Source organism: Xenopus laevis, chromosome 2S (assembly GCF_017654675.1).
Source record: "Xenopus laevis strain J_2021 chromosome 2S, Xenopus_laevis_v10.1, whole genome shotgun sequence".
NCBI classification, from domain to species: domain Eukaryota; kingdom Metazoa; phylum Chordata; class Amphibia; order Anura; family Pipidae; genus Xenopus; species Xenopus laevis.
This window is the reverse complement of record NC_054374.1, coordinates 39,592,899-39,605,543: the sequence shown is the minus strand read 5'-3', so window position 1 is coordinate 39,605,543 and position 12,645 is coordinate 39,592,899. Positions and strand designations below refer to the sequence as shown.

Genomic DNA, 12,645 nt, shown 5'->3' with positions numbered 1-12,645 from the left:
AAATTTCGAGCTATATTTGTGTACTTCGACTAGGGAATAGTCCAAATTGAATTCAAATATGAAAAAAATTTAAAATTCGAATATCGAAATTTATCATGCACTGTCTCTAAAAATTAGACTTCAACCATTCGCCATCTAAAACCTGCCAAATTGCTGTTTATGCTATGGGGGACCTCCTAGAACCTATTTGGAGTCAATTGGTGGACTTTTGGGGAAAAACTTAGAATCGAATTTGATCTAATGCACTATTCCTTCGTTTCAACTATTCAAATTCGTCCGAATATGGACCAATTAGATCGAAAACGGACCCAAAAAAACCTTTGACTTAATTTCGGTTGGTCTTTTTGAATTCAAATTCCGAAGTTTTTTCAATTCGAAATTCGACCCTTGATAAATATGCCCCTAAGCCTTCAGTTGGTAGTGAGGATACAGAGCTATGAGTTCCTGCAAACAGTGCTGAAATACTATAATTTCCCAAGGAGTTATAGTGTACCTGGCACTAGATAATTAAACTTGAATTATTTCCTATAACGTACATTTGCACAATTATAGCTGTGCAGACTTTCTTATTAGAACTACCCATAGGTAGAATAAGCCCAACTATAGTCAAGGAGTTTAATATTTGAAGTAGATCACTTTTAAATTAACTGTTAGTATATTACAGAATGGTCTACCTTCTACCTCTGTCTTTTTCCAGCATCTGGTTGTCGGAGTCAGTGACCCTGGCAACCAAAAATGTTTTTCTAAATGTTGCATAAACATTGTTCTAACATCTGACTCATTGCCTAATTAACACTGGGGCTCTGAATACATTTGAAAAGAATAAAAACAGGTACAATAGCACTGTGGATGCATTTGCGTTTATATGTATGTTTGAGCTCCATGTATAGGTTCCTTGTCCTAAACCAGATTTATTAAAGGAGAATTCAACCCTCTAGGCTCAAAATCCCTCCCCCCCTCCCCCCGGGCAAATGCCCCTAACTTGTTACTTACCCCTCCTTCTAGGTCCTCTCCAGCGGCGTTCATGGCAGCCATCTTCTCCTGAGCTCTCTACTTCCTGTAGTCATCGGCATTTGGTGGTGCATGCGCAATAGGAGGCTTTTGCCGGTTCGGATCTACTGCGCATGCACTGAAAGTCACAAAGTTTCCAAAAAAGAAATCTGAAACTTTGTGACTTTCGGGCACATGCGCAGTTGGAGGCATTTGCCAGAATGGACCTACTGCGCATGCACCCGAAAGTCACAAAGTTTCTGATTTTTTTTCCGGAAACTTCTTGACTTTTGGCACATGCGCAGTAGATCCGAACCAGCAAATGCCTCCTACTGCGCATGCACCACCAAATGCCGTTGAATACAGGAAGAAGAGCGCTCAGGAGAAGGTGGCTGCTGTGAACTCTGCTGGAGAGGACCTAGAAGGAGGGGTAAGTAGCAAGTTAGGGGCATTTGCCCAGAGGGAGGAGGTAGACCGGGGGGGGGGAGGCCTATGCAGGGGAGGGATTTTTGAGCCTAGGGGGTTGAATTCTACTCGTTGAGCGACAGAAGTACATCACATGCTGCTTTGGGCTTGTCTCTTTTAAAATATATCCTCCATATGCTTTTTGTATTCAACTTCACTTGTGTTGTCAAAATAGCAGCCACAATTGTAGCCATATGTTAGGCACCAAATGTTAGGAAAGATATATTATATTCATACATAATGAGGCCCCACATGTTACTACACAACAACACTTTTTTTTATTTAGAACGTTTAATAGAACCTTTAGTTACCCTTAGTACTCTTAATCCAGACTTTCACCCTTTCTCCCCATTCCACTACAATTTCCAAATACTGCATAGTTATGGGTGATTCTGGGAGTTAATAGTCCCATAAGAGTGCTGAAGTTCTATACAGGTATGGGACCTGTTATCTAGAATGCTTGGGCCTTGGGGTTTTTGGATAATGGATATTTCCATAATTTGGATCTTGATACCTTAACTCTACTAGAAAATCATGTGAACATTAAAAAAAAACAAAACAAAGTTTTTGCTTCCAATAAGGATTAATTCTATCTGAGTTGTGATCAAGTACACAGTACTATTTTATTATTACATAGAAAAAGGAAATAGTTTTTTAAAATTTTGATTATTTGGATAAAATGGAGTCTAAGGGAGATGGCCTTTCCGTAATTTGGAGCTTTCTGGATAATGGGTTTCTGGATACCTGTACAAGCAATACACTCATAATTTAATCTCACACCAAACTGATCAGATCTGCCCCGAACTGCACACATTTTTGGATTGAAATCTATCGGGTTGGTTGCCCTGCCTGTCACACACCTGGAAACACCAAAACCCACCCTAATCCACCCACTTTCTGATAGTCCTCACAAACTTTGCCTGTACCCCTAACTGGAGGTAAAGATGAAGCACTGACTATTTCAAATAATGGGGTATATTTATCAAAGAATGAAGTTAATAGCGAAGTTCCGCCACTAGAGTGAAATTCCGCCACTCTCCATTCATTTCTATGGGATTTTTATAGGCGTATTTATCAAAGGGTGAACTTTCACTTTCACCCATTGATAAATACGCCTTTCAAAATCCCATAGAAATGAACTGAGAGCTGCGGAATTTCACTCTAGTGGCGGAACTTCACTCTTTGATAAATTTACCCCAATATCTCAATATATGCCAGATTACTATATCAGTTATATGTTTAAGAACTACTGCTGAGGTTTCATTTGATTCAAATTGCTGGAGATAACATGAACTATCAGGATGTCTCAATAGAGTACAAATGTATTTCCTCCATTTTTCAAATTCACTCACATGAATTGAGCTAATAAAACTATCTGGGATATCCTAAGAAATCATATGGAATAGCCAATGGGGTAGCTACGATACAGCAGACCCCATTGCTGCAGGGGTGGATCTACAGGGTCTGCTGTTATGTAGCCCCCTCTCCAGTCCACTAAATTTTGCCGCTTGCAACAAGTGAGTGAGTGAGTGGTGGGGATGGTGTGTACAAGGCTGTGAGTGGCCCTAATATTTTTTTTCATGGGGTAGTTATACCACTTTTGTGAGCAATTGTAGAACATGTTTCAAGCAACACTTGCAAAGCGATGTACAGAGCAGGTGTTTCCAAAATATCAGCTTCAAAGGCCTGTTACTATTGCATATACCCCATCACACTGGGCTAGGGCAATTATATATTAAAGGAAAATTAACCTACTATATTTAAAAATAAGTCTGGTGTATTCCAATATAGCATCTAAGAGAATATCATACCTGAAAATCTATATTAAATATTTCATAATTTAGTCAATCCTGGCAAAATTACACATTTATCAATCATTTGTAGTGAGAACTGCTGATCACTATCATGTGCCCAGTCTGATTCATTGGTGATTTCAGCCCCATTTTGGTTGGGCAGTGTCAAAGAACCACAGCAGAGGTAGATAAACAGAGATCTATAGTTGTCATGTTGGTTCATGTTAGCCTTGTATGCCTTATACCAGTGATCCCCAACCAGTAGCTCGTGAGCAACATGTTGCTCTCCAACCCCTTGGATGTTGCTCCCAGTGGCCTCAAAGCAGGTGCTTATTTTTGAATTTTAGTCTTGGAAACATGTTTTGGTTGTATAGAAACCAGGGGTACTGCCAAACAGAGCCTCCTGTAGGCTGCCAATCCACATAGGGCCTACCAAATGGCCAATCACAGCACCCAAGAACATTTTTCATGCTTGTGTTGCTCTCCAACTCCTTTTACTTCTGAATGTTGCTCACAGGCTCAAAAGGTTGGGGATCCCTGCCTTATACTGTGTATATGTATATATATATATATATATATATATATATATATAGATATATATATATATATATATATATATATATATATATATATATATATATATATATATATCCTTGTATTCACGGTATTAACTGAGCACCCTACCTTGGAATGTGGATACTCACTGGACTATATATATATATATATATATATATATATATATATATATATATATATATATATATATATATATATATATATATATATATATATAAATGTAGAATCAGGCAGCGCACTCCTGGGATTTTTCAAAATTTCATTCCATGTTTATTTATGAATTAATGTTTTGGCTCGTGTCTGGAGCCTTTGTCAAGATTAAAAAATCAATTAAACATTGATTTTAATTTTTATTATTGATTTTTTAATCTTGACAAAGGCTCCAGACATGAACCGAAACGTTGATTCATAAATAAACATGGAATAAAATATGAGATTTTGAAAAATCCCCAGAGTGCGCTGTCTGATTCTACATTTCTATACATTTTCCTTGGAGCAGCATCCGGGTAATTGAACACAACTACTGACGGTGTGCGGATATGGCCCAGTCTTATATATATACTGTATATATATATATATATATATATATATATATATATATATATATATATATATATATATATATATATATTTCACTAACTCAGATTATTTAACTTTACTGCTATCTTAAAAAACTATATTTTTCTACTATATCCCAATATTTTAGCAAATGCTTAAAAAATGCTAGAACATTCAGGGGCATTTTCATGTACAAAACTGCAGCCATGTTTGAGCCTGTCTCCAGCATGCCACCCAGCACAATAATACAAGATACAGCAACAAGCTTAGCCCAAGCCAGAGGAAGATCTTCAAGTAGGGACAAGCCAGACATAAAAGCAGCAGCTTTATAACCATTTTATCAGATTTCAAGATACATTTCTATACAGGAAATCCAAATTCAGGGCGAGACACTGAGAACTTCTTTCCATGTCATCTATTCCAGCTTTTCTCATTCACAAAGAAATTGGCACATGGAGAATAAATATGTGGCGCTGAGTAAAAAGTTTGTGCAAATCAGGTAACAAGGCTTTCTAACCTCCATGAACAGTAAAAAAAAAAAAATACAGAAATTCCGACATAATGGATTAGATTGACAGATATATAAACTCCGCTTCACGAGACAAGTTTCACTGGACACAGGGAGAGAGCTAAAATGGCAGTTCTTTTGTCCAATCATTGGGAACTGGTTGATATTTTAAGATATCCATTGGAGGATCGTGGCATTAGCTATCCGTGGAACTTGTGAATTTACCTTTACAGGTTTAGAAATGGACACTGAGGATTCACTTCAAGTAAATGGCGGCTCACTGAAAGACAAAGCGCGTTAGGTAAGTTAATGTAAAGCAGTTCAGAAACTCTCAGTCTAAACAAGGCAATCTGTGTCTTATGTCATGTCCAGAAATACACCTTTAAAGGAAAACTAAAGCTTAGCAATGAACAAGTACTAGAAATGCTAAACCTTAAGGTTGTTTTATCATCTCAAATTGACTAGCGCCCATTAGCAGTAAAGATCTGTTCTCCTGAAGATACCCCAGTAACTATTTTTCTGTTGATTCACAGAAAAAACATGCTCTGTATAGTTTATATAATGAATAAAGTACCCCCTCTTGTAAATTTTAAGGATGTTATAAATTACCGAGGAGTTTCATGACCATATAAAAACATGGAACAGGTCATGGAACTCTGATTTAACTTATAATATCCTCATATTTTGCGACAGGGTGTACTTTATTTATTATAATGCACAAGATTTAGTGAGTCGTGACAGAAATGACATCACTTCTCACCGTTTATAACTGATGACATAACTCACCATTTATAAGGATATCATAGCTTTTGTGTATCATATTTTTGTGTATAATATTAAAATATAAAAGTCACAATGCAAGGCTAATTAGTAATTAATTCAGATTCTCATTACATGGCAGCTAAGAAACCAGTGAATGCACTTGGCATCAGAACTGAATAAATAGTCATGTAGCATTGGAATCTATAACAGATGAAGCCCAATTTTGGCTTGATGATTTCCAATGACGCCCAAACGTAGCTTCTGAAATTTGCCCAGAGCACACTGAGCCTGTGCAGTGTCGCTGACACTCAAAAGATGGCCTAATAAGATTCAGGATGGTGAATTCCTCTGCAGGGTCGGACTGGGGGGCCCTGGGCCCACCGGGACCTCTGTCCAGGGCCCCCTCTGGCCGCCCTACTGCGAGGTGCCGATCGGGCCACAGGCATGAATGCGCACACAGCGCGCATGCGCAGACGGCGCTGCGCGGCGCTGAAAGAAAACTTTATATTTTAGAATTCCTATATCAGAAGAGGGGTCTGGCCGGGCCAGTCCGACACTGTACCTCTGGACAACTTTGAACACCTGGCTCATTATGCTGAAGCTCTTTTCTAGTGCAGTAAGCAGGATTCACAATGGTGAGGATAGAAAACTAGGGTGTGGGAAAGCTTTATTTTTGTGTTTAAATATATTTTCCGGTTTTGTGTGTTCCCTTGCTTTAATTGTGCTTGATTAGTGCTTTAATTAGTGATTTAATGTAAGTAATGCTGCTCTGAGTCGTCTGTCAAAAGAAACACAGCTTTTCTCTCCTTTTGTGTACACATGGGCTTCTGTATCAGACTTCCTTCTTTCAGGTATTATCATACCTGTATCAGGTTCAGGTATGATAATGCACTCTACAGAATAAATATAGTGTTATAGCTTGTACTATTGTGGCTAATATATTGGCAATAAACAGCTTCAGTAGCTTTCCTTCTCCTTTAAACTATACTGGGTCTACATTCAACAACCCCAAAAATGTTACTTTAAGAAGAAAAAAGGTCATAATGGTCAATCTGGCCACAGATACAGGCACTTTTGGTGATTAGTGGTGCATTTGTAATATTTTGAGCCCCCCCCCCTTCTAAGTGCAAGGCCAGAAAGCTCTCCATGCACCATACAATTGTGACCCCACAACACTAACGGACATAATACAGCATCAATTAGTACTCTGTAACTTGTATCTGCTTTATATGTATAGTAATATTCTTAAGGTACCACTTATGGAAGCCATTCCTTATGTCATTATCTGCATTTAGACATTAGGCATTCTCTATATACAGCAACAGAATAGAATTACATCTTATACTGTGTGTAATATTTATAGCAGCAATGTAATGTGCAAACCATGAAGCTACGGCCTCATGATTCCTTTACTGATTAAGTGAAAAATATATGAATGGGGATAACCACTTATAAATAGGGTAACGAATGGCAATTTTGGAAACATTTACATTACAACAACCTGCAAGTTTTTTTTCACGCCACACTGACAACTGATTATCAACTTATCTGGCCCCTACCAACTCTTCAAAGGATGTTACTTACTGTACTTGAGCCAGAACTTGACTGGCTGAGTTTATCAAAACGGAATTTGAGGTTCGATCTTGGGGAATTCTTGCTTCTGATATCTGGGAAGGAAAAACAAATAGCACAAATCTGTTGATTTCTTTAGTGTTTTTCTCCAATAATAGAAAGCCATTTAGCAGAGAGGCCACAATGTGGATCATGGGCTCAATGCCAGACAATAATATTGGGAAGCACCAAGAAACCTCTGTCCATGGAACCTCAGCAGTATAAAGTGTTTTTTTTATTCATTACTTGCATCCACCTGCTTTGCTTTGCCATCTGCCTTTTCTTTTGGCCCCAAACAGCAACCCCTTTCCTCATTTCTTCTTTCTGCCTTCAAAAGATCTCTTAAAACTCATTTTTTTAGAGAACTTCACCCTCATCTAGCTTAGCATTGCTTCAGCATGCAAAATATACTGCTAAATGCTCCCTCCCACATCTCTCTTGATATTGGCCTTCCCAATTCTGTCTCAACCCCTTCTCCTTTTAGATTGCAAGCTCTTTTGGACAGGGACCTCAACTCTTGAATTAGTTATGGTAGTTTTATGTGTTTTCATGTATGTTTAATGTAAACACCCATTCATTATACAACACTGCGGAATATGTTGTTTTATACATACATGATAATAAAAATGATTTTGGTTTTCTCTTATTTTCTTTTCTTCTTCTCCAGTCCTCCCCTAATTATGGCATTTCCATTGCAGATAAAGAATAGAATAGTGTTTTTTTTTGTATTGATCATTTAAACCCATTAATCAAAGGCTCTATTTGCTAGTGTACACATATTAATGAGGCAGTAATACCTGTTGGGCTCCTGCTCATGATTACAGGGGTAGTGGCAGCTTGGTTTTCATTGCTGGGCGAGGGGCTGTATACAAACACGTCCTGTTTGAAGGGTGATGCAGTCAATGGTTGGCTGCCCTACAGAAAATATAAAAACTAATTTAAACCAGAGTTAAATTTAATTCAGATTTTGGGCAAACTGATACATTAAAATAGGCAATTGTCTTCTAAACACCACATAGGAGACTGGGCCTTTTCCTACCAAAGAAATCCATAGTGGGTGCAGGAGCAGTGGCACAGGTGAGAGCAGCAGTGATGCTGCTGAGGAGTGCGACATAGTAGCCCTTTATGTATGTAGCAGTACTCATTATTATAATAACATTTAACAGGGAAATTCAATACATAATGAAAGAAAATATAATTCCCAGCATTTTGAACATTTTCAATGGTTTCAAAGTTTTTCTTAACCTGCTTAAGATTTTTCTGACCTGCTACATTATTTTAAGAGTCATAACAGAAATCAAGCAATGATTTTATTTGCAACTGCATATAACAGCTACACTATCTGGGATCACTTTAAGTTATACCTTCATTATTTTCAGTCTGTGTATATTTATTATTGTGATTCTAATTTATTCATTCATGTCAAGATCCAAGCACTTACACACACTGCATTGATGTAAAACAGAAACTATAACACACAAGTGGAAACTAGCAGGAACCATTGGGACCTTACAGTTTGTCTTCCAGTAAAAGGTAGCAAAACTTACTCTATTGAGGAACGATGCAGAGCTTTATAAGTTCACATGCATGAATAGCAGTTCAACATACCATGCTCTCATATTCTTCCATGGCTTCACTCTCCCCAGCTGTACTGCTAAAGCTGCTTGTACTGGATGAAGAACGGGAGATATTGGACTTTCCATTTTCTTTTAGTTTGCTGAAGGGCCTGGAACGCAAAATATGTTACAAAAAATACTTGACATAACTTGCACAGACGAGCAAACAAGTCATAAAGGAGAACTCAAACCCCCAACTAATAAAATACCCTACCCAGTACCCTACATAGTCCCTCCTCCCTGCCTTCCCCCCCGCATAGGTGATAACACCTATAAATGCCCATAATCCTTTACTCGCCTATAAGTATAGAGTAATTGCAGCGGGGCTCATGGGCACCATCTTCCAGCTCTTCGTAAAACTTTGGGTCCTCTTCCTTCCCTTGGGCAATTTCCAGCACTTTTGGTGCATGCGCAGTTGCTATGAACAGGAAGACTGCTCCAACTGAGCAGAAAATGGCGCCCACGAGCTCCGCTGTGCTTAATCTGCACCTATAGTCGTGAAAAGGATTAGGGGCATTTATAGGTGTTATTACCTATGCGGGGGGGGGACTATGTAGGGTACTGGGTAGGGGTTTTTATTAATGGGGGGGGGTTGAGTGCTCCTTTAAGATAATGCATTTACCTTGTATTAGAGATCCTCATCTTATTTAGTAAGAAAATGATAGCCAGTGGAAATGCACGTTGATTGTATAAACATTATGTTTTAAGAGTTACATTCATAACCCACCTTCCCATTTGGCCAGGTTTAGTATTATTATTATTATCATGTATTGAAGAGCACCAACATACTCAGCACTGTACAATAAGTGGGTTTCTACAAGAATATACGGAATTACATACATAATGACCAGTAACCAATACAACAGAGGGCCCTGTTCAAAAGAGCTTACACATTATATTATTGCCACTTTTTTATAGACACATGGCAGAAAAAATTAAAGTATAGTTTATATATGGCACTCCATATTCATAGGGCATTTGTCAAGACATACTGTTGGTAATATCATAGGAAATGCTTATAATTCTAAATGAGGCTACAGGAGCTTAGGAGACTTCTACTAAGGATTTATGTGTCTATTGGGATTGTGCATTCTATTAGCCTATTCATGTATGCACCAGTGGTGTGATGACAAGACACTTATGGTAGATTATTTTGAGTGGAGGGGCAGAAGGGTAGTGGTGGCCATAGATGTAACAACCATTGGTCACAAGAAATAATGTTTGTTTTCAATACGGACATTTAGGGGCAGATTTATCAAAGGTCGAAGTGAAAATTAGAATTTAAGAAAATCGAATTTGAGCTATTTTTTTGTGTACTTCGACTAGAGAATAGTCTTAATTCGATTTGAATTTGAAAAAAACCCGAAAATTCAAATATCGAAATGTACTGTCTCTTAATGTACTGTCTCTTCAAAAATTCAGCTTCGACCATTCGCCATCTTAAACCTGCCAAATTGCTGTTTTAGCCTATGGCGGACCTCCTATAACCCATTTGGAGTCAATTGAAAAGTCTTTTGCCGATATCGGTTGGCTCTTTTCCCAAGTGCTGAATTGTCAGATATAGGTATAATTCTATTGTTTCTACCTGTATATCTGACAATTCAGCTCTACACGTGTGTATTGAAACAAACGATCTTTCTTGGAAAGATCTTTTCCAAGAAAGATCGTAAAGCTGGCCAAAGACGCAAACATCCGATCGTTCGAATCCTCGAACGATCGGACTTCCCTATCTCCCGACCTGCCACTAACCTACAGTTTAAATAAAGTAGTAAAATAACAGATCAGCCAGTGTCAGTCGATTTTCTGCCTCTAATAGCAATCGTACGAAAGTTTATGTCCAACAAAACTAGTGACAGTCTCTCACTGAAAATCGTCTGATCGCCAATACATGCAGAGATATTATCGGCAGCCGACAGAAATCTTTTAACCTGTCCGATCAACTGAACTACTGATCTCTGTGGGACGAAAAATGTCGGGACTCTCAACCCACAATCCGAAAATCGTACGAAACGAGGATTCATACGATCAGATCTTTGCGTCTATGGCCAGCTTAATTGTTACATCTATGGACACCTTAATACATCTTCTAGGCAAAAGGAGTCACCACAAAATATATTGGATCTAACTGTTGTTCAGAATCAGACTCCCAACTCCTGCATGAAGAGAGAATGAAGAGAAACAGGTGCTGAGAGGGACATAGTGAAGAGTAACGATTATTTCAGAAACAGGTCAGAATTTTTAATTGATTATAATTAGAAATGTTCTTATTTCAGTATGATGAAGCATTGCATTTTCTTATACATATATTACATTATATAAAATGTATTACATATATTATATTTTCATGATAGTTCCCCTTTAAATGGAACCTTTAGCTCAGAGACTTCATACTAACCTAATGGAACCTTTAGCACAGGGATTCTTGATGGAACCTTTAGGGCAGGGAAGATGGCCTTCAATTTTTATGGTGCCAACTCACAGCCTGAATGTTACTGTTTACATCAGCAAAAGATCATGGAATCTCTGTGTACATCACACTATGTAACATTGTATTTGACTTCTGCAGTTACAATTCAAGAAATTGAAGGACTGAAGTAAAACATGATAAAGGAACAGCATAAGATATGAATGTAGTATTTATATTACCTTTCTTTGTTGGGGCCTATTTCTGGGGAGCTGGGGTTGGACGAGGTTTCTGACTTTACATCCTGGGTGGTGGGTCCAGCATCTGTGGTTTTCTGTGGCATAGTGACACTGTCACTGTAGGAGGGTTAAAGAAAATAAGTGATTAGCAAATATCTAATAGTAAAAAGTGGTTTCTATACCATTCAGTATCAGTTAATTGAGAGGCAGTGCAGTGAAACATGAGCTATTTTGAGGTTGGTGGTAACCTTTTGCTTATATCTTCCTTACATTGTTTATGGCTAGTGTCTCAATGGTAAACAATCTGGCAATGGGCTTCTATTAAATAAGATTCCTGTTTGCAAATGCATTTGAAATGATCCTCTCACCAACACTCAACATGGACCCTGTCAGTCTCTGTCTAGCTAGTTAGGGGGGAGGGATAACACTACTGAACAACTAGAAGACCAAGTGACATTAACCTTCGAAGATAGATACAGTATTTGTCTATTCATTTCTGGGCTTATAGGATATGCTCATAAATATTTAGGGGGTTATTTATCAAGCTCCAAATGATCTCAGTAAGATAAAAATCCGAGCAACTCCGAATTCCCAAATGCACCTTATTTATCATTCAAAAAAATAGGTTCGGACTTTTGCACAAAACCACTTGTTTTTGTGGACTTTTTGGCCCAAAATCCCAGAAATCATCGGATATCAGTACTGACAGCAGTGCAGACACTGGGACTTTCCCCATTGACTAATACAGGACATGAGAGCTTTGAGATGCCGGGTTTTTGGATTCGGTGTTTTCATGCAATCGGACTTAAATAAATCCCGGAGAAAAAAAATGTTAAGGTCCGAAAAATCTGAATTTTTCAAATTTCAGGTATTTGGAGCTTAATAAATGACCCCCTAAAATTTATGCTCTCAGTTAATGGAAGGAGAAGGTAAGCAGAATGTTCCCAGATTGTGATTATTGAACTCCTCCATGACTGGTAAGATTCCTGAGTTGTGAAAACACTGTATACACCATATATTAAACCCATCCATCCATGTGACATTTGACTGCAGAAAAAAGTGATTTCCTGAACTAACTGTGTTTTTCCATTGCTCCAGCTTGGAAGAATAACATTTAAAGAAA

The 12,645-nt window shown here is 38.1% G+C and overlaps 1 protein-coding gene across 7 annotated transcripts in view; it reads right to left on the bottom strand.

Moving 5' to 3' along the window:
• Positions 1 to 4,694: 4,694 nt before the first annotated feature.
• Positions 4,695 to 12,645, bottom strand: part of rap1gap2.S (RAP1 GTPase activating protein 2 S homeolog) — a 440,223-nt gene continuing 432,272 nt past the window's right edge. For all 7 annotated transcript variants that reach the window (XM_041583680.1, XM_041583679.1, XM_041583678.1 and 4 more), the window contains 5 exons: positions 11,526 to 11,639; positions 8,872 to 8,989; positions 8,061 to 8,178; positions 7,237 to 7,319; positions 4,695 to 5,170 (listed from right to left, as the gene is read on the bottom strand). In XM_041583680.1, the coding sequence (XP_041439614.1) occupies positions 5,168 to 5,170; positions 7,237 to 7,319; positions 8,061 to 8,178; positions 8,872 to 8,989; positions 11,526 to 11,639 (436 nt within the window). In that variant the 3' untranslated portion in view covers positions 4,695 to 5,167. The remainder of the gene's footprint in view (positions 5,171 to 7,236; positions 7,320 to 8,060; positions 8,179 to 8,871; positions 8,990 to 11,525; positions 11,640 to 12,645) is intronic.